General features: G+C 49.6%; 1 protein-coding gene across 2 annotated transcripts in view; it reads right to left on the bottom strand.

Moving 5' to 3' along the window:
* Window positions 1-27,733, bottom strand: part of PBX4 (PBX homeobox 4) — a 58,406-nt gene that overhangs the window by 9,545 nt on the left and 21,128 nt on the right. For both annotated transcript variants that reach the window (XM_031934911.1, XM_031934912.1), the window contains exon 2: window positions 25,299-25,372. In XM_031934911.1, the coding sequence (XP_031790771.1) occupies window positions 25,299-25,372 (74 nt within the window). The remainder of the gene's footprint in view (window positions 1-25,298; window positions 25,373-27,733) is intronic.

Here is a 27,733-nt window from a genome sequence, read left to right as displayed (position 1 = left end):
TGCCACCACACCTGGCTAATTTTTGTATTTTTAGTAGAGACAAGGTTTCACTATGTTGGCCAGGCTGGTCTCAAACTCCTGACCTCATGATCCGCCTGCCTCGGCCTCCCAAAGTGCTGGGATTACAAGCGTGAGCCACTGCACCTGGCCTGTTTCTAAAATTTCTATCACCACGTCTATGAAAAATCATTACCAGGAATGAGGGCATCAGGATACATCCCCTTGGGAGGCTGAGCTGTATCGGAGTAGATATTCCTCAAACTGCTTTTGTGAATATCACTCAAGTTTGGCTCTGTCTCTTCACAGACACCCTCCTCTACCTCCACGTACTGAATTTAAGCAGACACTTCAGGCTATACTTGGTGCTGGCTCCCTGCAGTGGTGGCCACTGTGGCCCTTGGCCTCAGAGCTTCAGAAAGCACCCCCTCTCCCCGAGGGCCAGGGTGAACTGCAGGTTCCCGCCTCCTCATACTCAAGGCCCCTCACCACCAGCTCACTCAGTCTCTTCGGGCTACACCGAGGCTCTTTCTGAAATGGCTAAAGGAAAAGTGTCCCTTTTATCGGCTGGCAGTCAACCTTCCAGTTTGGAGGCCCAATTTCCCCCCGCTTTTTTCTTTTTTAAGACAGAGTTGGCCGGGCGCGGTGGCTCAAGCCTGAATCCCAGCACTTTGGGAGGCTGAGATGGGCGGATCACGAGGTCAGGAGATCAAGACCATCCTGGCTAACACGGTGAAACCCCGTCTCTACTAAAAAATACAAAAAAACTAGCAGGGCGAGGTGGCGGGCACCTGTAGTCCCAGCTACTCGGGAGGCTGAGGCAGGAGAATGGCGTAAACTCGTGAGGCAGAGCTTGCAGTGAGCCGGGATCTGGCCACTGCCCCCCCCCGGGGCGAAAGAGCGAGACCCCACCTCAAAAAAAAAAAAAAAAAAAAAAAAAAAAGACAGAGTCATTCTCTGTTGCCCAGGCTCGGGGGCAGTGGTGCGATCTCAGCTCATTGCGGCCTCCACCTCCTGGGCTCACGCAATTCTCCTACCTCAGCCTCCCAAGTAGCTGGGATTACAAGCATGCACCACCACACCTGGCTAATTTTTGTTTTTTTTTGGTCTTTTCTTTCAAGAGAATTAAATCGTTTATTGATTACAACTTTTATATTTTTAGTAGAGATGGGATTTCACCATGATGAACAGGCTGGTCTCGAACTCCTGACTTCAGGTGATCCGCCCACCTCGGCCTCCCAAAGTGCTGGGATTACAGGCGTGAGCCCCCATGCCCAGCCTGGAGACCCAATTTTCTAACAATCTTACTTTATCTTCAAGAAGCTCCACCATCTTGGCTAACACGGTGAAACCCCGTCTCTACTAAAAATACAAAAAGAATTAGCCAGGCGTGGTGGTGGGCACCTGTAGTCCCAGCTACTTGGGAGGCTGAGGCAGGAGAATGGCGTGAACCCAGAAGCGGAGTTTACAGTGAGCCAAGATTGCGCCACTGCACTCCAGCCTGGGCGACAGAGTGAGACTCCGTCTCAAAAAAAGAAGAAGCTCCAGCTGTCTGTTTTAATTCCTCCCACTGCCAGCACCCATGAGCAAGGACAGCCCACTTGGAATGATGCTCATGAGGTGCTGTGCCCACAACCTGGGTCTTACGGATATGGGTGACAGTCACAGCAAGTGGACACCCTCGGAGAGCCAGGTAAAGGCTGCTCCCAGAATTAGCCTGTGTTTGCCTATACCTCGTAATGACGCTCCCCTCTCCTCCTAATCTCTCCTGGCTCAAAACAGACAATGGCTGTCCTCTCGGTGGTCCCTCTGTTTTCAAATCCTATTGATTTTGCCTCAACAATCAACTTTCCACTTACCCCTCCCTGGGCCCCTACTGTGCTAACCCTCTCCTGCCCTTTGTGACCTGAGCCTCCCATCCCTCATGCACACCTGCAGGCCGACCCTCTTCAAACACATCATGCCGCTCTTTTGTTCAAAAGAAACCCAGTCTCTAACATTCTTCTGGACCTGCCTTTGGAACTGTTCCCTCTCGGAGCCTTGCACAGCCTCTGACAAGCACAGATGTCCCACATGCCCCTGGATCTTGTTCAGCAGCTCCTTCCTGAGCACCCGTGGAGGTCCTGGCCAGTTGTCATTCGTGGGCGGAGGATACACAGGACCCAGTCCCTGCACACAGGAACCCCGGCATGCTCTGACAGCCGGGGCGAGGAAAGCCACCTCCACACCTTCCATTACAGGCCCAGTCGAAATAGGGAAAGGAGCATAGTCAATGTTGGCACATGCAGCTTAATGACAGTGTGTGTTCATGTGGGTGTGAAATGCAGGGCTGCCGCAGAATATGTGGCATTCTTTCAATCATTCATTTATGTCTTTAGGGGCCAGGCAAGGGGGCTTATGTCTATAATCCCAGCACTTTGGGAGGCTGAGGTGGTAGGATTGCTTGACCTCTGGAGTTTGAGACCAGCCTGGGCAACATGGTGAGATCCTGTTTCTAAAAAACAATTTTTTTTTTCTTGAGACGAAGTCTCGCTCTGTTGCCAGGCTGGAGTGCAGTGGCACGATCTTGGCTCACTGCAACCTCCGACTCCCTGGTTTAAGTGATTCTCCTGCCTCAGCCTCCCAAGTAGCTGGGATTACAGGCACATGCCACCATGCCCAGCTAATTTTTGTATATTTAGTAGAGACGGGTTTTCACCATGTTGGCCAGGATGGTCTCGATCTCCTGACCTCGTGATCTGCGCACCTTAGCCTCCCAAAGTGCAGGCACCACACTAAATGTTGAGGATTTTTATTGTATTTATTATTTTTGGGGTCTGTCTTTGTTGCCTAGGGTGGAATATAGTAGCATCATCATAGCTTTCTGTAACCTCGACCTCCTGGGGTCAAGCAATCCCCCTGCCTCAGCTTCCTGAGTAGTTGGAACTATACACATGACACCACACCTGGCTAATTTTTTATTTTTGTAGAGATGGGGTCTCACTATGTTGCCCAGGCTGGTCTCAAACTCCTGGCCGCAAGCGAGCCTCCACCTTGGTCTCCCAAAGTGCTGGGATTATAGATGTGAGCCACCACACCTGGCCTGAGGATTGTAAAAAAAAAAATAACAAAATCCACAGGGCTTACTGTCCTCCAATTAAAACTCTCAAATTATAGTGAGAGGCTGAGGCGGGTGAATCACCTGAGGTCAAAAGTTCAAGACCAGCCTGGCCAACATGGTGAAACCCCATCTCTACTAAAAATACAAAAATTAGCTGAGCATGGTGATACACGCCTGTAATCCCAGCTACTCAGGAGACTGAGGTTGCAGTGGGCCAAGATCGCGCCACTGCACTCCAACCTGGGCAACAGAGCAAGACTCCATGTTAAAACAAGAACAAAAACAAAACCAAAAAAGCTCTCAAATTAAAGTGAGAACACCTGTGCCTTTCCAATTACTCTTCAAGGGGTATGCATTGTATAGCACTTCTGGAGAAGAGTTTTGAGATACTGGTTAACCTTGAAAAAGTGCATAATCTTTAATCTCCAAATTCCCATTCTGTACCTAGAATTTATCCTATGGGGTACTGACACCTACAAACAAAGATGTATTTACAGGAGGCACAGTGTTTGTAGTCGTGGGGAACCAGAAGGGTGCAGATGTACATGACTTTGGGCACAGACAGCATACCTGTCACCCTCAGGCCCTGTGGTGTCACCTGTGAGTCTCTTGAGGGTGCCATTATGGGGCAATCAGATGTGATAAGCCTTTTTTTTTTTTTTTTTTTTTTTTGAGACAGAGTCTCACTCTGTTGCCCAGGCTGGAGTGCAGTGGCGCAATCTCGGCTCACTGCAAGCTCCGCCTTCTGGGTTCACGCTATTCTCCTGCCTCAGCCTCCCCAGTAGCTGGGACTACAGGTACCTGCCACCACGTGTTAGCCAGGATGGTCTCGATCTCCTGACCTTGTGATCCGCCCACCTTGGCCTCCCAAAGTGCTGGGATTACAGGTGTGAGCCACTGTGCCCGGCCACCTTATTTCTTTAAGATTACACATTTTTGGCCGGGCTTGGGGCCAAACTCATGCCTGTAATCCCAGCACTTTGGGAGGTGGGGGGATCTTGAGGTCAAGAAGTCGAGACCATCCTGGCCAACATGGTGAAACCTGGTCTCTACTAAAAATACAAAAATTAGCTGGGCGTGGTGGCATGCGTCTGTAGTTCCCACTACTTGGGAGGCTGAGGCAGGAGAATCGCTTGGACCTGTGAGGCAGAGGTTGCAGTGAGCTGAGATTGTGCCACTGCACTCCAGCCTGGCGACAGAGGGAGCCTCCATCTCAAAAAATAATAATAATTTAAAAAAAAACAAAAACATCCGGGCGCGGTGGCTTCTCCATTCACATGGGGAAACAGACCTGAAACAAAGACGGTGAAACCCCATCTGTACTAAAAATACAAAAAAATTAGCTGGGCGTGGTGGCGGGCACCTGTAGTCCCAGCTACTCGGGAGGCTGAGGCAGGAGAATGGCGTGAACCCGGGAGCGGAGCTTGCAGTGAGCCAAGATTGTGCCACTGCACTCCAGCCTGGGCGACAGAGCGAGACTCCATCTCAAAAACAAACAAACAAAAAGATTATGCATTTTTGAGGCCAGGTGCGGTAGCTCATGCCTATAATTCCAGCACTTTGGGAGGCCGAGGCAGGTGGATCATTTGAGGCCAGGAGTTCGAGACTAGCCTGGCCAACATGGTGAAAACCCATCTCTACTAAAAAAAATAAAAATACAAATAAAATTAGGTGGGTGTGATGGCGCACGCCTGTAATCTCAGCTACTTGGGAGGCTGAGGCAGGAGAACTGCCTGAACCCAGGAGGTGGAGGTTGCAGTGAGCTGAGATCTCCAGCCTAGGCAACAGAGTGAGACTCCGTCTCAAAAAAAAAAAAAAGTATGCATTTTTGCTATATATGTATTATGAGCAAAAGCAAAACTTAAAAAGCTAAGTTACCAAGGAGAACCGCTGTGCCTTAGTCGCCACCATCAGTCCATGCTGGGGACATCTGCCCTGCCAGCTGCCGCTTGGGTGGCGCCTACAACAGCTCCCTCAGCACCGTGCCTTTGTGCTCCCCGTACACTGCTGCTAGCCTAATTATGGTCATTAGACATGCGTTACCATCAATTACAGCAAGCTCAGTTCCGATGACTGTTCCAGAGCTTCTCAGCTGTGCTCCTCAGCTCCCCCAGGGCCCTTGACTGGCAGGCAGGGAGGCTGGAGGTACCAGAAGCTCGGTTCAGGGATACCATCTGTTAGAGGCATTCACATGGGGAAACAGACCTGAAACAAAGGCACCCCCGTCCTCAAACTGCCAGATTTCCTTCTGTTCCCAACTTACTGTATGTGACAGAAACCCCAGTAAATCAAACAATGACATAAAATAAAATCGGGATTATGTTTTTCTAAGAAACAATATGGCAGTGCTGTGAGCCGAATGTTTGTGTTACCTCCAAATTCACATGTTGAAGCCCTAAGTCTCAACATGACTATTTGGAGGTGGGGCTTTTAGGAGGTGATTAAGGTTAAATGCGGTCATAAGGATATAGCCCTGATCTGACAGGATTAATGTACTGATGGGCAGAGACCCCAGAGAGCTCGCTTTCCCTAAGAGGTCACATGAGCTCACAGCAAGATGGCGGCCGCCTACAAGCCAAGAGAAAAGGCCTCATAATGAACTTTACCTGGCCAGCACCTTCGTCTGGGACTTTCTAGGCCCCAGAACTGTGAGAAATAAGTTTCTACTTTGTAAACCACCCAGTCTGTGGCATTTTGTTAGGGTGGCCTGAGTAGATTAAGAAAGGAACATAACCCCACATTGCTTTAATTTTTCTCCTCAGGAACAAAGATGTGAGGAAAAGCAGAAGGCTCAGAGGGGACCCTCCTTTGCCCTGACTTCCCCAAGCTGCTCACCTGCCCCCTCACCCACTCAGCAGTGCTCTCACTTGGCAGCGGGCTATGCTCCTGCCTCCTTCCCATAGCAAGTGGGAACCATCTCTGTGAATGGAGCTGCTGCAGGCACCTGACTGGATGGAATTACATAGAACCACAGGCCCAGCACGGAGCGCACCAGGGTGTGGGACTAAGCAAAACACTCACCTCACGCCCTCCCTGCTGTCTCAAATCAGCAAGAAGCTGGCCCCTCAAGAGCAGAGGCAGGGCCTCCGGTGCCAATCAATCGATCGTGGAGGCTGAGCCTCCTCCCCATCTCCCCCGACCATCCACAACTGGAATGAGCACTGGAGACGGATTAAACTGTGGAATCTGAAACAGACAGAGGGTTGACGCCTGGTGAGAGGCAGCCAAACCTCTCTCTGAGGAGTCCTTTGGTGACAGAGAACCCAAGCTTAGTGTGCCGACCTGAGTCGCAGTGGGCACCCATAGTCACAGCTTGCTCCGATCACACAGGCACAGGCGCAGACATGCACGTCCACCTGCCCTTGGGTCCACCCACCAAGTCTGGAACTGACAGTGCCGGTGACTCTGCATAGGTGAAAACTGACATTAAGGAGAAAACATGGGGACTTCCTGCTTTCTAGAAACCTTTCAAGGCTTTTTCAGTCACTTCCTGAGCACCTACTAAGTGCTGGGCCTGAGCTTTGAGGATGACAAGTGGCTGCTGCTTGCCCTGGGGGGATAAGAACCAGGGTCTTGCTGCTACCAGGATCTCCTATGCTACCGGCCTCCTGAGCAGTGGCCCTTGGAAAGAACGGGGCCACTGGCCACAGCTCTGCCGGTGGGACCCAGTGTGGTAACTGGGACCTGGGCTGAGGTTAACTTTCCTGTCTCAATTTTCAGAATGAGAGCTCAACTTCCATCAGCTCCAGCTTATCTTGTAGTCAAAGAGCCAAAGGTAATAAGGAAATAAGCTCTACAAGGAATTCTGGCAAGGAGTCACTTTCATGTTGTGAGGGTGTTTCCTCCCTAAACAAGGCCTCTGATATTGGAGGACAGGGATAGGGGAGGCAGGTGATAAATAACCTTCTGTACTTAGACTCCAACTGCTTAAAAGAGAAAACACCAGCTATTGGGAAGGTCACTCAGGCAGGAGTGCAGTGGCACAATCTCAGCTCACTGCAGCCTTGACTTCCTGGGCTCAAGTGATCCTCCCGGCTCAGCCTCCTGAGTAGCTGGGGCTACAGGCATGCACCACCCTGCCCAGTTAATTTTTATATTTTTTTGTGGAGATGAGGTTTTGCCATGTTGCCCAGGCTGGTCTTGAACTCCTGGATTCAAATGATCCTCCGGCCTTGGCTTCCCAAAGTGCTAGGATTACAGGCATGGACCACTATACCCGGCCGGATTTTACCTTGTTTAGAGTGGGACTCCTAGAAAGGTGATCTGTCCTCTGGGCCAGCCCACACTGGTCACCTGTCTACAGCGAGGCCAGCATAGACACCAGCATCAGCACGTGGAAATGTATTGCAATTTGACAGAGTAATCTGACGTCTACTGAATTTAACACAACTTTTGGCCTTACTGACTTGTATGTCTGTTTTATTTTTCCTTTCTTTTTCCCAGTAGTTCATCTTGCTTCTGTTTTACATGGTCACCATGCTGGGGTGGCCAAAACCCTGCCTGAGGCTGGAGGGCCCTGAAGGCTAAGCCTGAGCTGCTGCTTGAAGCTCCGATGAGCCTCTGAACCACCCCAGTCCCAGATCCAAACTCTCAGGGCCCATAAGAGCTGGGGTGGAACAGTTCAGAATTGAGAGTAAACCTATTTCCTCGCACTTGTCTGTAGGATGCCTGCTTCCCCTCTGCGTCATTACTGTCTTTCGGGTGGCAGTGGCACTGCCACCTGGAAAGAGCCAGTGTTCCGCGTTCCCGTGTCCAGGTGATGACACAGGGCAGAGCGCCCACTCCAGCACTTCCAGTGGAGAAAACGCCAGGACACCAAACAAGGAAGGGGAGACAAAGACCACGCTGCAGGAGGAGCGACCTACTCGCTTTGAGAGACCTGTTTGGTGGGAAGCAGGCCTGTCCAACCCCAAGAATGCCAGCCCAGGGGTGTCAGGAAGGCTGCGGGAACCCAGGCCATGCAGTGCTGCCATTGGTTTTGGGAGCTGAGGGACTGGACGAGGTTATTGGCCAAGGAGAGTGCCCTGGGATGTGAAGAACATCATGGGGTAGCCCCAGCAGGAAGTTGGGGAGCCCAACACTGTGAAGGCAGAAGGCCAGCAGGACTCTTCCATGAGAACCCAAGGCCCCCTACCTTTGGGATCTGGCCTCATTTGCTCCTGGCACCTCCTCCCACCCCCCAAACCCTGCTGCTGCTGGCTCCTCTCACCTCTAAGCTCCAATCTAGCTTCCCAGTGATATGGGAGTGGGGCAGGGAAGTGCTGGGTAGAGAAGGGCAGGGTCCCTGGCAAGGGCTCCACCCTCGGACCTAAGTGAGAACAAGCATTTCTGTTTTCGTGGCCAAAAAGTTGCCTTTTGGCCTGCCACGCCCCCCATCTTGTGCCCAAATAAGGCTGAGTGAGACCTTAAGCAGACACACACAAGCAGCTGGACGTCGAGAGGAACACACTAGCAGAACACACCAATAGACGCTGGCGGGCCACTGAAGGCGGAACGATGTGGACACCGAGGGAAGTCCAGGAGAGCCCAGTCGCTGAGCAGCCCAACTCCAGGGCAAGACCACCTTCCCAATCCAACCCCCTGTGGGCTCCCCATCCATCTGCTAAGAGCTACCTACACCACTCAATAAAACCTTGTACTCGTTCTCCAAGCCCACATGTGATGCGATTTTTCCAGTACACTAAGGCAAGAACCCCAGAATCCAGAAAGCCCTTTATCCTTGAGATAAGGCAGAGGGTCTAACTGAGCTGATTAACACAAGCCACCTGCGGACAGGGACAGCTAAGCTGAAAAAGCACACTGTAATGCACGCTCACTGGGGCTTTGGGAGCTGGAAACACAACCCTAGGCACTAAGCTGCTGCTATGGGGTTGGAGCCCACGCTTCCCCCACCTACCTCACTGCATGCTCCCCACTAGGAGTTTGAGCTGCCACACTCCTGTCGCACACCCTACAAGGGGGAGAAGGGAACACTCCTGTTTCACCAGGGCTCCGGGAACACCAAGCTCAGGCCCGAGTCATGAGCTCTTTCCCAGCAAGAAAGCGGAGGTGGGCTGGGCACAGTGGCTCATGCCTGTAATCCCAGCACTTTGGGAGGCCGAAGCAGGCGGATCATGAGGTCAGGAGTTTGAGACCAGCCTGACCAACATGGTGAAACCCCTTCTCTACAAAAAATTAAAAAAAAAAAAAAAAGTTAGCCGGGCATGGTGGCAGGCACCTGTAGTCCCAGATAGGAGGCTGAGGCAGGAGAATCGCTTGAACCCAGGAGGCAGAGATTGCAGTAAGCCGAGATCGTGCCATTGCATTCCAGGCTGGGTGAGAGTGAGACTCCGTCTCAAAAAAAAAGAAAGCGGATGTGTCCCATCAGTCAGGTCCTGGCTCACACATGTCCCCAGAAGCTGTCCCTCCCTTCTGCTGTCCCCATCTCTCTACTCTGTGGCCCTGAGGGTGCATGGCTATCTCTACTACCTGAATCTGGAACTGCCCTGCTCACCTGGAAACATCCCATGCCCGACCTCACAGAAGAATGCTCAGAAAACAGGAGCTTGTGCTAAGAAACCCTTCCCTGCCCACATATGAAGGGCACTGGGCCATTTTATAGACAGGTGCTACCAGGCTCTCAAAGAAGGAAGGATCCCTTTCTCCAACAAACTGCCTCAGAGAACAGAACTAGGAAAAGCCACCCAATCATTGTTTGGAGAACTTTGCTACCAACTTAAGACAGAGTTGAGGGAGAAAATAATAGCCCAGTCTTGTTCATGTAATAGGACTGAAATGGCTAAATAGACAATCAAACTGAAGTCGGCCGCATCTGTGTGTGTATAAATAAATCATAACCAAGAGGAATTATCTCTGCACACAGGTACTTTCAAAGTCTACCAGTGTATATCATCAATGTAAATGAAAATGAATGTAAAGAAATGTACATGAAAATAAATGTAAATCACTGCCGTAACTGAAAGGAGAAAAGCCATAGCTTCAAAGATACAGAAGGCCAGGCGTGGTGGCTCACGCCTGTAAAACTAGCACTTTGGGAGGCCGAGGCGGGTGGATCACGAAGTCAGGAATTCGAGACCAGCCTGGCCAACATGGTGAAACCCTGTCTCTTCTAAAAATACAAAAATTAGCCAGGCATGGTGGTGGACATCTGTAATGCCAGCTACTCAGGAGGCTTAGGCAGGAGAATTGCTTGAACCCGGGAGGCAGAGCTTGCAGTAAGCTGAGATCATGCTACTGCACTCCAGCCTGGGCGACAGGGAGAGACTCTGTCTCAAAAACAAACAAACAAAAAAAAAAACGCCAGGCGCAGTGGCTCACGCCTGTAATCCCAACACTTTGGGAGGCTGAGGCGGGTGGATCACCTGAGGTCCGGAGTTGGAGACCAACCTGACCAACATGGTGAAACACCATCTTTACTAAAAACAGAAACATTAGCCGGGCATGGTGGCGGGCGCCTGTGATCCCAGCTACTCGGGAGGCTGAGACATGAGAATAGCTTGAACCCGGGAGGTGGAGGTTGCAGTGAGCCGAGATCGCACCATTGCACTCAAGCCTGGGCAACAGAGTGAGACTCCGTCTCAAAAAAACCAAACCAAACCAAACAAAACAAAACAAAGATGCAGAAAGGCCAGGTGCAGTGGCTCACACCTGTAATCCCAGCATTTTGGGAGGCTGAGGTGGGAAGATCACTTCAGTTCAGGAGTTTGAGACCAACCTGGGCAACACAGCAAGACCCCATCTCTACAAAACTTTTTAAAAAATGAGTCAGGTGTGGTGGCACACACCTGTAATCCCGGCTACTCAGAAAGCTGAGACGGGAAGATCGCTTGAGCCCCAGAGGTTGAAGCTGCAGTGAGCTGTGACTGTGCCACTGTACTCCAGTCAGATCCACAAAGCAAGACCCCCTTCCCCGCCAAGAAAAAGATACAGAAAATTAACAAAATCAATTAAAACCCTTGGGCAAACCTGGCCAGGCATGGTGGTTCATGCCCTAATTCCAGCACTTTAGGAGGCTGGGGTTGGGGGGAATCACCTGAGGTCAGGAGTTCCAGACCAGCCTGGCCAACATAGTGAAACCCCATCTCTACTAAAAATAGAAAAATTACCTGGGCGTGGTGACTCACGCCTGTAAACCCACCACTTTGGAAGGTCAAGGCGGGCGGATCACCTGAGGTCAGGAGTTGGAGACCAGCCTGACCAACATGGAGAAACCCCATCTCTACTAAAAATACAAAATTAGCTGGGCATGGTAGCACACACCTGTAAACCCAGCTACCTGGGGGGCTGAGGCAGGAGAATCGCTTGAACCCAGGAGGTGGAGGTTGTAAGCCGAGATCATGGCATTGCACTACAACCTGGGCAACAAGAGTGAAACTTTGTCTCAAAAAAAAAAAACAGAAAGAAAGAAAAATTAGCTGGGTGTGGTGGCGCGCACCTGTAATCCCAGCTACTCAGGAGGTAGAGGCTCAAGAATTGCTTGCACCCAAGAGGCGGAGGTTGCAGTGAGCCAAGATTGTGCCACTGCATTCCAACCTGGGTGACAGAACAAGACTCTGATTCAAAAAAATAAAAACCTTAGGCAAATCAAAGAATAGAAAGAACCTTCCTTAACCTGATAATGGGCATGTCCTCAACCCCCACAGCAAACCCCAGTCTTCCTGGAGATATTTTAGAGCCACTGCTTCAAATCAGACACAGGTAGGCAGGGAGGTCCCTCCTTGGCTCCGACCAGCAAGGTCCAGTCAAGGAGACCAGAAACTCGGGAGGGGGACAGACCAGCAGGCAGCACGGCACGACGAAGATGTGACCCACTCATAGGCTGAAGGGTGTCCCTACAGCTGGAGCCACCCAGAGAGTCATGGTCATAACGGACAACTCCTCTTAACCCCCAACTGCCCCCAACAGACCTCAAGGTGTGGTCCGACACAACCAAGGGCTGTTTTTTGACTTTTTTTATTTTTGTTTTTTGTTTTTTTTTTTTTGAGATGAAGTCTCACTCTGTTGCTCAAGCTGGAGTGCAGTGGCACAATCTCGGGTCACTGCAACCTCCACCTCCAGGGTTCAAGCAATTTTCCTGCCTCAGCCTCCCGAGTAGATGGGACTACAGGCCACCACACCCGGCTAAGTTTTGTATTTTTAGTAGAGATGGGGTTTCACTATGTTGGCCAGGCTGGTCTCGAGCTCCTGACCTCGTGAACCGTCCCCCTTGGCCTCCCAAAGGGCTGGGATTACAGGCGTGAGACACCTCCTGGCCCAAGGGCTGTTTTATCTTATGGTTTCCTGGGCATCATGGGCACTGAGGTTACTCCTTAACTCTAAACAAGGAGACTTCTGGAACCCAGACTGTTTGTATTGAGAACTGCCTGGCTTTACCTTTTAGGCCACATCCCACAGGTTAGTCCATTTAAGTAACATTCTAGGACAGGCGCTAGAACAGGCTTTGCTCTGTTCTCTGAGACAGACCAGTCTGGCCAACATGGCGAAACCCCATCTCTACTAAAAATATAAAATTAGCTGGGCGTGGTAGTGCACACCTGTAATCCCAGCTACTTGGGAGGCTAAGGCAGGAGAATCTCTTGAACCTGGGAGGCAGAGATTGAGGTGAGTCAAGATCACTATACTCCAGCCTGGGTGACAGAGTGAGACTCCATCTCAAAAAAAAAAAAAAAAAAAGTAACATTCTAGATAAATCCTTAAGTCATGGAAGTTTCTCAGATCCACAGGACTTCAAAAAGAATAACCTTTAACAAACACTCATCAGTTTCCGAAATAGTGGCTACCACACACTAGATATTCACCCAACTGAGGAATTATCACACTAGGCAAATGTCTATCATCTCTAATTAAAATACATCACAACCAGTCACAACTGAAGTGTCAGGCCTCTGAGCCCAAGCTAAGCCATCATATCCCTTGTGACCTGCACGTAAACATCCAGATGGCCTGAAGCCACTGAGGATCCACAAAAGAAATGAAAATAGCCTTAACTGATGACATTCCACCATTGTCATTTGTTTCTTCCCCACCCTAACTGATCAATGTACTTTGTAATGTCCTCCACCCTTAAGAAGGTTCTTTGTGATTCTCCCCACCCTTGAGAATGTACTTTGTGAGATCCACTCCGTCTGCAAAACATTGCTCCTAACTCCACCGCCTATCCCCAAACCTACAAGAACTAATGATAATTCCATCACCCTTTGCTGACTCCTTTTTCAGACTCAGCCCACCTGCACCCAGGTGAAATAAACAGCCATGTTGCTCACACGAAGCCTGTTTGGTGGTCTTTTCACACGGACACGTGAGAAATGAAGATGCTGGAACCACAACCAAATATGCAAATTAATTTCATTTCCATATGTTTACATGTTTGTTAATTAAAACCCTGCAGTTCTGAAATAAACTATTAGGTGATTTTTTAAAAAAGTTCCTACTGTTTTGTACATTTAAAAAATAAATAGGCGGAGCGTGTGGTGGTTCATGCCTGTAATTCTACCACTTTGAGGGGCTAAGATGGGAGGATCACTTAAGCCCAGGAGTTCAAGACCAGCCTGGGCAACATAGCAAGACCCCCATCCACAAGAAATACAAAAATTAGCCAGACAAGGTGGCTTGTATCTGTAGTCTCAGCTACTTGAGAGGCTGAGGTGGGAGGATCACCTGAACCTGGGAAGTCAAGAATGCATTGAGCCATGATCACGCCACTGTACTCCAGCCTGGGTGACAGAGCAAGACCATGTCTCACAAAATAAACAAATAAACAATTATGTGAACTGCTGATGCTGAATAAAAATGATATGCGGTTTAGGCTTGTTTTTCTGTGCTACTGTCCTTGCATGTGGTAACAGGGCTAAAGGAAGACAGCAAAACATTGTAATATGTATTTTTTCAGATGTGCCAGGCAGCATATCTGGAAAAACAAGGCCCCTGTGAGGAGTTGCAAACATTTAAGGGCCACAGCTAAGAAAAACAGCACTTGGCCGGGCACAAGGTTTATGCCTGTAATTCCAGCACTCTGGGAGGCCAAAGTGGATGGATCACAAAGTCAGGAGATCAGGACCATCGTGATTAACACATTAAAACCCCGTCTCTACTAAAAATACAGAAAATTAGCCGGGCGTGGTGGCACGCACCTGTAGTCCCAGCTACTCAGGAGGCTGAGGCAGGAGAATCGCTTGAACCTAGGAGGTAGAGGTTACAGTGAGCCGAGATGGTGCCACTGCACTGCAGCCTGGGTGACAGAGTGAGACTCCACTAAACAAAAAAAAAAGAAAATAAAAAGAAAAACAGGCACCTGCCACCCCGTCCAGCTAAATTTTGTTTTTTGACTACCAGAAAATAAATACCAACTTTATTAATATAATAGCAACAGAAAGAGTTTCCAATTTCTCAGAATGAAAATAACATGACACCAGCACAAGTGTTAAAACAGTAGGCCGGGAGCAGTGGCTCACGCCTGTAATCCCAGCACTTTAGGAGGCTGAGGTGGGCGGATCACGAGGTCAGGAGATCCAGACCATCCTGGCTAACATGGTGAAACGCCGTCTCTACTAAAAATACCAAAAATTAGTGGTGTGTGATGGCCGGCGCCTGTAGTCCCAGCTACTCGGGAGGCGGAGGCAGGAGAATGGCGTGAACCCAGGAGGCAGAGTTTGCAGTGAGCCGAGATCACACCACTGCACTCCAGCCTGGGCAACCGAGTGAGACTCCGTCAAAGAAAAAAAAAAAAGACAAAGAAAAAGAAAGAAAGAAAAAAAAATTCTGGTCGGGCACAGTGGCTCATACTTGCTCCTGCCTGTAATCCCAGCACTTTGGGAGGCCGAGGCGGGTGGATCACCTGAGGTCAGGAGTTTGAGACCAGCCTGGCCAACATGGTGAAATCTCGTCTCTACTAAAAATACAAAAATTAGCTGGGCATGGTGGTGGGCACCTGTAATCCTAGCTACTTGGGAGGCTGAGGCAGCAGACTTGCTTGAACCCGGGAAGAGGAGGTTGCAGTGAGCTGAGATTGTGCCATTGCACTACAGCCTGGGCGACAGAGTGAGACTCCATTTCAAAAGAAAAAAAGAAAAAAGGAAAAAAGAAGTTCCCCAGTATCTCAGTATCTACGGTGTGCCAAGCCCACAACAGGGCAGAGATGAACCACAGATCTGCCCTGTGCTTTCTTGATACTCTTCTTCCAGGAAAGGAGTCAGAGGTCCGAAAACAAACCAGAAAACTGCAAGTACACAAGACAGTTTCCGTCAATGGTTAAGCTCTAAAAGGCAGCAAAAAAGTGCTAATTCATAAGAATGTGCGTGTGCACTAAGGCCTTAAGCTACAGGCACACTGTTTTAGATACTGCCCCTAGCAAAGACCCTCAGTCCTTGAGGTGAGCTTTATTGAGATATAATTAACATGCCATAAAATTCACCTGCTTCAAGTGAATAATTCAGTGGTTTTTAGTTTATTCCCAAGGTTGTGCGACCTTGGGAATAAAGCTAACTAGCTAACATTCTCATCCTCCCTAAAGATACCCTGTCTCTATGAGCAGTCACTCTCTACTCCCTCTCCCTAGCCCCGGGACAACCACGAGTCTTCCTGTCTCTATGGATTTGCCTGATCTGGACTCTTCATATGGATGAAATCACACAGCACGTGATGTGACATTTCGCATCTGGCTTCTCCTACCAAGCATCATGTTTTCGAGGTGCATCCACGTTGTAGCCTGTGCCAATACTTCATTCCTCTCTACAGCTGTGAATAATACTCCATTGGATGGATGGACCACGTTTTGTTTTCTTTCTTTTTTTTTTTTTGAGACAGAGTTTTGCTCTGTCGCCCAGGCTAGAGAGAAGTGGCTCAATCTCGGCTCACTGCAACCTCCGCCTCCCAGGTGCGAGTAATTCTCATGCCTCAGCCTCCTGAATAGCTGGGATTATGGGTATATGCCACGACGGTTGGCTAATTTTTATATTTTTAGTAGAGATGGGGTTTTACCATGTTGGCCAGGCTGGTCTTGAACCCCTGACCTCAAGTGATCCACCCACCTCGGCCTCCCAAAATACTGGAATTACAGGTATGAACCACGGCGCCTGGACACGTTTTGTTTTTCTAGTTATCATGGACATCAGGTTGTTTTCAGATTCCTTAATTTGTATATTTATATATACTGATCCATTTGTCTGTCCAACAGACAGATACTTTGACAATGATGGAATGTTCTAGATCTGTCTATTATGGGAGGCACCAGCCCTGTGTGGCTGCTGAGACTTGAAATGTCGCTGGTGTGGCTGAGGAATGCACCGGTTAATTGCATTTGGTTTTAATTAATTCAAATGTAAACAGGCCTGCGGTGAGTGTCTGGAGCCACCTGGCTGATCAGACTCAGGGGCTCGATTCGTGAGTTACCCTGAGACTGAGGGGAGGAAAGGACACTCTAATCAACCTGGAGAATAAGTCCCCCAGCTCCTGGGGGTCTACTCCCAGAAGAACCCTAAAGAAATGAACATGGGACTCAGCCCCAGGGTACAGCTAATTAGAAAGAGGATCTCAGTTCCAGATAGGTGACTCGTGGGCCTTAGGGTGACTGCTGGGACCAAGGAACCCCCATGAGCACCATGACACCACAGCTTCCTGGCTGAACCTACAGAACCCCATTCTGTAATTGCAACAGACCCGACTAGCTGATGAGGAAGGGAGAGAATGAGAATGGCTTATGCCTGCCAACTACTAGCAAGGCCAATCATCAGTCAGGAAGACAAAAAGGCATTCCCTGATGATATGCATTATTTACATTTGCTCCTCTGAACGGGGCTCTGTGCACTCCTATGGCACAGCAAGAGTTCCTGCAGCACAATAGGCCTGGCTGAGAAACTTCTCGTTCCCCAGAGACACAGTCACAGGGTAGAGAAGGCAAAGCAGGCCCCTTTTTGAGAACCGCCCAGGATGGGATGGCCGGGTGGGTCTGCAAGGGGCCTCTGGGGCTCAGCATGCCGTCTTGAAGCTGCCTGCCCACTCAAGATCTAAGATCCGAAGCTTTTCACACAAGCTGTCACTCATGCTCACGTGGAGGTAAAGCCTGAGCCATTCCAATGTGCCAGGCTGTCCCTGCTCTGGTGCCAAACACCACTGTGTGAATTCAGGCCACACCTGAGTCCTCACTGGGAACATCGATGTGACAAACTTTATTTTTTATTTTTATTTTTTTTAGAGGCAGAGTCTCACTCTGTCACCCAGGCTGGGGTACAGAGGTGAGATCTCAGCTCACTGTAACCCTCACATCCTGGGTTCAAGTGATTCTTCTGCCTCAGCCTCCCATGTAGCTAGGATTACAGGCACCTGCCACCATGCCTGACTAGTTTTTGTATTTTCAGTAGAGATGGGTGGGTGAGAGAGGGGTGGGGGTGGTTCACCATATTGGCCAGGCTGGTCTCGAACTCTTGACCTCAGATGATCAGCCTGCCTCAGCCTCCCAAAGTGCTGGGATTACAGGCGTGAGCTACTGTACCTGGCCAACGTGACAAATCTTAAATCCAATGTTTTTGAATTCTGCAAGATACCTAGTCCCAGCGTCTCAGCAAAGGGACCGTGGCCAGTATCTGGTCCTCCCAGCTAAATTCAAAGCTCTGCAACTAAGGGTTTACTTTGTTTTCCTGAGAACAGCTCCTCCAGACACCGAGGAAGACAGCTGTTTCTGGGAAGGAGGGTTTGGGAGGAAATGCATATGCTGAGGATGTCCTTGGCCTTCAGAGACCAACTCAGGGCAGGAGCGCCCAGGCACTGTGGTGCGGTGAAGCTGACCCCAGGAGATAAGCTTTGAGGCACCTGCCTGCATACCTCCGACAGGCCATTCCTTGGGTTCGCCAGGGAGTGCTGGCAGTGCATCCAGTGATGCCAGGTTTACACGGAGGACCACTTTCTTTTCAGGCTGCTGTGAGTGATAAGCCCTGTGTTCTAAGTCAGGCCCCCACTGAATCTTCTGAACCACATAATGGGAACTGGATGAAAGGGATTTCAGTTAATATGTATCAGTCACCAACAACAGTTCTTCATTCAACAAAAACAAAGGCACCAGGACAGACCCTGAGAACATAGCGCATCCTAGACCCTGCGCTGGCCAGGAATGGTCATTGTTCAGATGACACAGGTGGGTGTGTGGGGCCCATGAGCGCAGGCCATGAGGGACAGGCCCTGGGTCCCTTTCACAAGTGAGGACAGCGTATGGGGGTGCAGCATGCAGCCTGGCTGTGGGTGACTGGTGTGCCCTGGGGAGGCCCCTGTCTCTTAGAGCTTCCCACTGCCCATCTGTAAAACAGGAGAAACAGGGTCTGCCCCAGGCTGTGCAGGGCTCTGGGGAACAACTCGAGGAAGGACCGAGCTGCCTGCCCAGGCTCCATCAATACCCACCAGACTTAATCTTTTTGTTGTTGTGTTGTTGTTGTTGTAGAGATGGGGTCTTACTGTGTTGCCCAGGCTGGTCTCATACACCTGGGCTCCAGCGATCCTCCCACCTCGGCCTTCCAAAGTACTGAGATTATAGGTGTGAGCCACCATGTCCTGCCCCACCAGGCTTTAAATGCTCTGTGGAAGTTTGGTCTTTACTACAAGGCCTACTACAGACTTCAGCCAGAGGGCAATGTGAGAACTGTGGGTTACATCCAGAAGCACGCCAAGACCTCGCCTCATGGGATTGCCCTTCGATAGGCGGCCCGTGGGTACCACAGGGTGCAGGATCAGGACCACGAACGGTCTCCTCTGGGCTAAGACTTGGCCATTCCTGGTCACGGGATGGGGACAGATGGAGCAGAATTGAGATCCTGTTTACTTTCCTGCCACTGGCTGTCTTGTCTCTGAGACTAGAAGGCTGAGGTGTTCCTCACATCAAGACTGGTGGCCCACAGGTGGGACCCACAGCACTCACTGACTGCACTTCTGATGTAAAAAGACATCTGAAAACACTCCAGGTGACACTCAGGAACAGGTAGCCCCCAGCTCCGGGCTTGTGCATTTTGGGGAGGAGCAGTTGTTGTCTCATCCCTGTCCTATTGCACCCCAAAACATACCCCGTTCCCAGTCATTTGAGCCAGTCGGTGGGAAGAAAGCATTAGTTTCCAAGGAAATGCCCAGGTGGCCTATGCTCTGAGCCCTGCAGTGGCCTTGGGACTCAGCTTAGAGGAATCAAAAGTCGTGAGTAGCCAGGTGCAGTGGCGCATGCCTGTAACCCCACACCTTGGGAGGCTGAGGCAGGAGGATCACTTGAGCTCAGGAGTTCAAGGCCAACCTGGGCAACATACTAAGACTTCATCCCCCGAAAAAAAGTCCTCAGCGACCCCTGGACATGGCGGTGTGTGCCTGTGATCCCAGCCACTGGGGAAGCTGAGGTGGGAGGATCACTTAAGCCCAGGAGTTTGAGGCCAGTCTGGGCAACACAGTGAGGCTCTGTGTCTTAATTTAAATAAATAAATAAATAAATAAATAAATAAATAAATAAATAAATAATTAAAAATGTCACTGGGCGTGATGGCGCATGGCTGTAATCCCAGAGCTTTGGGAGGTTGAGGTGGGCAGATCACCTGAGGTTGGGAGTTCAAGACCAGCCTGACCAACATGGTGAAACCCTCGGCCGGGCGCGGTGGCTCAAGCCTGTAATCCCAGCACTTTGGGAGGCTGAGACGGGCGGATCACGAGGTCAGGAGATCGAGACCATCCTGGCTAACACGGTGAAACCCCGTCTCTACTAAAAATACAAAAAACTAGCCGGGCGAGGTGGCGGGCGCCTGTAGTCCCAGCTACTCGGGAGGCTGAGGCAGGAGAAAGGCGTAAACCCGGGAGGCGGAGCTTGCAGTGAGCTGAGATCCGGCTACTGCACTCCAGCCTGGGTGACAGAGCGAGACTCCATCTCAAAAAAAAAAAAAAAAAGAAAAAGAAACCCTCTCTCTACTAAATACAAACAATTACCTGGGTATGGTGGCAGATGCCTGTAATCCCAGCTACTCGGGAGGCTGAGGTAGGAGAATTGCTTGAACCTGGGAGGCGGAGGTTGCAGTGAGCCGAGATCACGCCATTGCACTCCAGCCTGGGCAACAAGAGTGAAACTCTGTCTAAAAACAAAAAATGTCCTCAGCATGGCCCTCAAAGCCTAGGAGGATGCGGGGGGCAGGGCCATGCCAGGGGCTGAAATGTACAGACATCTTGGCTGCACTGGCAACAGTTGTTATCAACTCTTGTTTTCCCTCCTGAAACTGTTGAATTTGAGACTAACAGACTCATGCAGTAACACCCACACAGGGGCAGATGGAATTATGAAGAGGCGTGCCCAGGTTGAACACCCACACTCTCAAAAACCAGTTTCTCATTCAGCCCCAGCAGCTCACTGGTAGGAGGAAGGTCAAGAATGACAGCTTCCCGACACTACAGTCGATTAAAGTACTTCTTTTTTTTTAGACAGGGTCTCACTCTGTCGCCCAGGCTGGAGTGCAGTGGCGCATGTTGTCTCACTGCAACCTTCGCCTCCTGGGTTCAAGCGATTCTCCTGCCTCAGCCTCCTGAGTAACTGGGATTACAGGCACATGCCACCACGCCTGGCTAATTTTTGCATTTTTAGGAGAGACGGGGTTTCACCATGTTGGTCAGGCTGGTCTCGAACTCCCGATCTCAGGTGGCCCACCCGTCTTGGCCTCCCAAAGTGCTGGGATTATAGGCGTGAGTCATGGCACCCAGCCTTAAAAGTACTTTTTAAAATAGCTTTTTATTATTACTAAATTCCAGATGTTGCATTGCTAAACACCCACTGTGGGCAGTGGGGAGCCCCCAAAGGCTGCTTCCTGGGGTCAGGGTCGGGGTGAGCAGGGGACAACTTGGGCTGCCTGTGCCTAGTGGTACACATGCCTCAGCAGGTGGTCCTGACACTGACTTATTTTTATTAGGTGAAAAGTGAAATGGGCCAACATTACACAATTCCACAATACTAAGGAACACGTGACTACAGCCAGTGTCTCCAGGGGGTGGATACACACTGGCCGTGTCCTCTCTGAGCAGTTTCCCTCAGCCCACAAGACTTGGGGCTTGTTCGGGTGCAGGGTCCCCGCTTGTCCAGCTCACCATACGAACGCTGAAGCACCAGCAGGGAGTGCTGCCAGGGAGTTGAGGGCAAATTTGCTTAAAACCAGTTCCCTGCTAACAAGAAACTTGTGTGTCTGGTTCCCCAGGAAAGCCTAACCATTGTGTTTCAATTTCCATAGCACCTGCTTCCCACAATTTAAATAAGGAACAGATAAGATAGGTCATCAAATATTCACACACCCCTGAGAGGCATCTGAGGTGGGCAGGAAGCCAGGGGCATCACAGCCCAGCAATTGGCCCTGTCAGGGAGGATGACCTGGCACTGGGGTGGATCACGTGGAGGCTGTCAGCAGCATCAGTCTACTGGGGGGTGGGGACAAAAAGGGGTCTGCTTGGCTGGGGGATTAAGTATACTTGGGGGTGAAGGAGGTGGGAGATGGATTACACAAGCAAAAGTACTGAGGACAACAGGAGCTGGCTCTCGCTGTTGGAGAAAGGAGTCACAAACCTGGAAAGAGAGAAAAATAGTGGGAACCCTGTGGTGAACTAGAATTAAAGATATTGGAATGGGCCAGGTGCAGTGGCTCACGCACGTAATCCCAGCCCTTTGGGAGGCCAAGGTGGGAGGACTGCTTGAGCCCAGGAGGTTAAGGCTGCAATGAGTTGTGACTTCACCATTGCATTCCAGCCTGGTGACAGCACGAGACCCTGTCTCAAAAATAAAAATAAGCTGGGCGCGGTGGCTCACATCTGTAATCCTAGCACTTTGGGAGGCTGAGGCGGGCGGGTCACTTGAGGTCAGGAGTTTGAGACGAGTCTGGCCAACATGATGAAACCCTGTCTCTACTAAAAATACAAAATAAGCCAGGCGTGGTGGTGCACACCATAATCCCAGCTACTCGGAGGCTGAGGCAGGAGAAATGCTTGAACCTGGGAGGCTGAGATTGCACCACTGCACTCCAGGCTGGGCAAGAGGGTGAGAATGAATGAATGAATGAATGAATGAACAAAAATAAAGATATTGTAATGAACGCATGGTTTTTAACATATACAGACATACGAGAACAGATGTGAATGTGTGCGCACATGTGTATGTGTACACACACATCTGTAATAACCCACAAATATTCCTTAGCTCTGTGTCCTAAGAGTGTCCAAGAGCAGCAACACCCCCACAGCAATGAGCACATCAAGGGCCAAGATTTACTCTGAAAGGAATCAGGGCTCCTTAGAGGACTGGGTGAAGCACGCAGAGGCAGAACAGAATACAAGCTTGGTTGGACACAGTGGCTTACGCATGTAATCCCAGCATTTTGGGAGGCCAGGAGTTTGAGACCAACCTGGGCAACATGACAAAATTCTCTCTCTACAAAAAATACAAAAATTAGCTGCGCAAGTTGGCTTGCACCTGTAGTCCCAGCTACTTGGGAGGATGGAGTGGGAGGATTTCCCACCCAAGAGGCTGAAGTGGGCCGAGATTATGTCACTGCCCTCCAGCCTGGGTGACAGAGTGAGACCCTGTCTCCAAAGAAAAAAAAAAAAAAAAAAGCCCAGGTGTGGTGGCTCACGCATGTAATCCCAGCACTTTGAGAGGCAGAGGCAGGCGGATCACCTGAGGTCAGGAGTTCAAGACCAGCCTGCTAACATGGTGAAACCCCATCTCTAATAAAAAATACAAAAAATTAGCTGGGTGTGGTGGCGGGCACCTGTAATCCCAGCTACTTGGGAGGCTGAGATAGAAGAATCGCTTGAACCCAGGAAGCGGAGTTTGCAGTGAACCAAGATCGTGCCATTGCACTCCAGCCTGGGCAACAAGAGTGAAACTCCATCTCAAAAAAATAAAAATAAAAATAAATTCACACTGGTGAGGGTTAGGGACATCATGTCCTCGTAGCATTTAGGTGAACCTTAAATGTAGATTTAAACTTTTTTTTTTTTTTTTTTTTTTTGAGACGGAGTCTCGCTCTGTCGCTCAGGCTGGAGTGCAGTGGCTGGATCTCAGCTCACTGCAAGCCCCGCCTCCCGGGTTTACACCATTCTCCGGCCTCAGCCTCCGGAGTAGCTGGGACTACAGGCGCCCGCCACCTCGCCCGGCTCGTTTTTTTTTTTGTATTTTTTTAGTAGAGACAGGGTTTCACCGTGTTAGCTAGGATGGTCTCGATCTCCTGACCTCGTGATCCACCCGTCTCGGCCTCCCAAAGTGCTGGGATTATAGGCTTGAGCCACCGCGCCCGGCCAGATTTAAACTTGAATTTCTCCTTTAGTTACCACATCCCTTCTGACAGCCGGGCAGGAGACATGCTTACATATATGAATTCACATAGTCCTCAACAGTCCTCAGTAATCACGAGCTAAGTATTATTATTGCCCCCAAATCAGAGGAGGGCCAGGAACAGAGCAAGGTTCAGCCAAGGACCAGGGTCATGCAGCCAGAGGTGGAGGCAGGATCCAGACCCTCTTGCTGTTCTCAATCACTGTATATGTCAAGTACACATCAATCTTGCACCAAAACAGTGTTCAGAAAGAAACACACTTTTACACAACATATACACACATTTTCCAGAAGCCTCTGCATATATGAAGTGCTATGCTCCGAAGTGACACACAAAATTCAAATAATTGACCTCAAGAGACCAACTCACTCGAAGAAATCAAGTGACCCTTTGTGCAGACGACCATTGATTTAAATACCTTATTTGGTGGCCCCACTTGTAAGCTATTTTCAAATTGCTATTAACTTTGACCAAGTGATCAAGGTCAATGGTAGCAGTGACAGGACATATTGACAGCATGTTTTCCCCGACACAATGTGCCGAGGACACACACATCACCTCTGTGGGACTCTGGCCACAAACACACAACTTTGGTCCAATCTAGAGGAAACATCAGACAAACCGCACTGACAGATGTTCTACAAAATGACTAAGCGCTTCTCCTTAAAATGGTCAACATCGTTCATGGATGACAAGGTCACAGATCACAGGAGACCAAAGAGACATGATGACTAAATACAATGTGGGATTCAGGGCAGAAAAGGGCATTAGGGCAAAAACTGGGGAACTCCAAATGAGGTCTGTAGTTCAGTTAAAGAGCTCTGTACTCAACGCAATTTCCTGCTTTCCATATTGGTACTATGGCTCTGAAGGTGTTGACGAGATAGGAAGCCCAAAGAAGGAGATATGAGAACTCTGTGCTATTTTTTCAACTTTTCTTTTCTTTTTTCTTTTTTTTTGAGACGGAGTCTCACTCTTGTTGCCCAGGCTGGAGTGCAATGGCGCAATCTTGGCTCACTGCAACCTCTGCCTTCTGGGTTCAGGATTCTCCTGAGGCGATTCTCCTGCCTCAGCCACCCAAGTAGCTGGGATTACAGGCATGCACCACCACACCCGGCTAATTTTGTATTTTTAGTAGAGACGGGGTTTCACCATCTTGGCCAGGCTGGTCTTGAACACCTGACTTTGTGACCCACCTGCCTCGGCCTCCCAAAGTGCTGGGATTTACAGGTGTGAGCCATCGTGCCCAGCTGACAAAATTGTTCTTATTCAACTTCCCTAAGTCTGTCATTTTTACTTTTTCTGTATAACTGAATGCTAAGTACCTCTTAGGTCTTCAACCTAGAATGCAGCTGCTTGTTACTGATTTGCAACAGTATTTCTCAGTTATAAACTACAAAATAAATCAGTGTGCATACCAGAAACCAGGGCAATAAGGCAGAAAGAAAACATCCTAGCGGTCTTCTGCAAGACAGAAGGGATGAGCAAAATTGCCCACCATGCACATCAGGGCTGAATTACAAGATCAGAGGTGTGTGTGGCTGCCCCAGCTCTAAACACACATAGGAAGTGGTTTTTCTTTTGTAACAGAGTTTCGCTGTTGTTGCCCAGGCTGGAGTGCAGTGGCGTCATCTCAGCTCACCGTAACCTCCGCCTCCCAGGTTCAAGCGACTCTCCTGCCTTAGCCCCTCAAGTAGCTGGGATTACAGGCATGTGTCACCACGCTTGGCTAATTTTTGTATTTTTAATAGAGACAGGGTTTCTCCATGTTGGTTAGGCTGGTCTTGAATCCGACCTCAGGTGATCTGCCCGCCTCGGCCTCTGAAAGTGCTGGGATTACAGGCATGAGCCACCGTGCCCGGCCAGGAAGTGTCTTCTAAACAGCCTACCTGTCTTTTCCTTGATCTCACAGAGCACGCTGAACAGAGCAGGCTTCATCCGATGGCAATTCAGAGCATGCTTTCTGAAAGGGAGGTGACAGAGGAAGGTGTGAGAAAAGAACAGTCATCATTTTATCCCCAAGAGTAAAGATCTTCCATATTGAGAAATCAAACCAGACGAGGTCTGCCACTCTGACTGTAGATAAGCTGCCTTACGAAAATGCAGTACAATCACATTTCATGAATTTGATTTGCACAAAATCAATATAAAGGCCAGGCGTGGTGGCTCATGCCTGTAATCCCAGCACTTTGGGAGGTGAGGCGGGCAGATCACTTGAGGTCAGGAGTTTGAGACCAGCCTGGCCAACATGGTAAAACCCTGTCTCTATTAAAAATACAAAACTTGGCTGGGCACGGTGGCTCATGCCTATAATCCCAGAACTTTGGGAGGCCAAGGTGGGCGGATTGCCTGAGGTCAGGAGTTCGAGACCAGGCTGGCCATCATGGTGAAACCCTGTCTCTACTAAAAATACAAAAATTAGTCAGGCGTGGTGGTGCACACCTGTAATTCCAGTTACTCAGGAGGCTGAGGCAGGAGAACCGCTTGAACCCGGGAGGCAGAGGTTACAGTGAGCCGAGATCATGCCATTGTACTCTAGCCTGAGTGACAGAGTGAGATTCCATCTCAAAAAAAAAAAAAAAAAAAAAAATTAGCTGGGCATGGTGTCATGTACCTGTAATCCCAGCTACTCAGGTGGATGAGGAGAACTGCTTAAACCTGGGAGGCAGAGGTTGTAGTGAGCCAAGATTGTGCCACTGCACTCCAGCCTAGGCAATAGAGTAAGACTGTCTCAACAATAATAATAATATAAAGCAATATACAAATATTCAAAACATTTCCCATTATATGTTAAAGATTAAGCAATGCAAATAACTCATCAAAAACTATTGCAAGGCATTAGTGGCTCATGTCTGTAATCCCAACAGTTTGGGCGGCCAAGGCAGGAGGATCACTTGAGTCCAGAAATTTAAGAGCGGCCTGGGCAACATGGTGAGACCCACTCTCTTCAAAAATTTGAAAATTAGCTGGGCATGGTGGTATACCTGTAGTCCCAGTCCCTCGGGAGGCTGAGACAGGAGGATGGCTTGAGCCCATGAGTCAGCGGCTGTAGTGAGCTATGAACGCGCCACTGTACTCCAGCCAGCGTAAGAGACCTTGTCAGTAAGACAAAAGAAAAAAAAAAAAAAGCCAGAGGCAGTGGCTCACACCTGTAATCCCAGCACTTTGGGAGGCCGAGGCAGATGGATTGCCTGAGGTCAGGAGTTTCAGACTAGCCTGGCCAACATGATGAAACCCCATCTCTACTAAAAATACAAAAAAGCTGGGCGTGTTGGTTGCACCCCTGTAATCCCAGCTACTCAGGAGGTTGAGACAGCAGAATTGCTTGAACCAGGGAAGCAGAGGTTGCAGTGAGCCGAGATCGCGCCACTGAACTCCAGCCTGGGCGACAGAGTGAGCCTCTGTCTCAAAAAAAAAAAAGCAAAGAAAAAGAAAAGAACTATGAAATGTCAAGGTCCAATGACTTGAAATCTGTGTTCACGCTATGGTCCTGCGGTGGCCTGTCCTGGTGCATAAGCAAAAGCACCAATCATCTTCTTCCAGTGTCACTTGGCAGGTGTTTACTGAGTACCTACTATGTGCCACACAGCATTCTGACATCAGAGACACAGATAGCTGAGGTTTTTACACATGTGGAGGTTAAGATGGAGGGAGTGAGACACCAAAAATACACACCAACAAGAAACCTATCAGCCGTGGCAGTTGCTTTGGGGCGACTGGGGTCACATGACAGTGATGGTTAGAAGGCTTTTTGGAATTTCCATGTCTCTGAGGTGACATCAAAGCTGAGATCAGAATGAGAAGGAGAAATCAACCAAGAAAAGGGCTGGAGAGAGGTATGGTTTAGGCAGAAGAAACAGCCAAGCACAAAGGCCCTGTGGGAACACACTGGGTTCAGTACTGGCTATTTGAGACCAGGGTGCTGAGCGTTAGGAGTGAGGGAGAGAGAGTGGCAAGTGGAGATTGACTCTAAGGGCCTTGAAGGTCATGGGGACAACTCTGGTTTTTGCTCGCTTGGGATGGAAACTGTGGTTGGCAGGATAATGGCTCCCAAAAGGGTCCACATGCTAATCCTCAGAACCCTAAATATGGTACTTTACAAAACATGGGAAAAATAATTCTGCCATTGTAATTAAGGTTAAGGACCCTGAGATGGAGAGATTAACCTGGATTATCTGGGTGGGCCTACTGTCATCACATGACCCTTAAAAGTAGAGAACCCCTGTAATCCCAGCACTTTGGGAGGCCGAGACGGGCGGATCACGAGGTCAGGAAATCGAGACCATCCTGGCTAACACGGGGAAACCCCGTCTCTACTAAAAAA

This window comes from Piliocolobus tephrosceles, chromosome 21 (genome assembly GCF_002776525.5).
Source record: "Piliocolobus tephrosceles isolate RC106 chromosome 21, ASM277652v3, whole genome shotgun sequence".
Classification (NCBI taxonomy): Eukaryota; Metazoa; Chordata; class Mammalia; order Primates; family Cercopithecidae; genus Piliocolobus; species Piliocolobus tephrosceles.
Note: the sequence above shows the minus strand (reverse complement) of the source record. Positions and strands in the feature narration are given on the sequence as shown.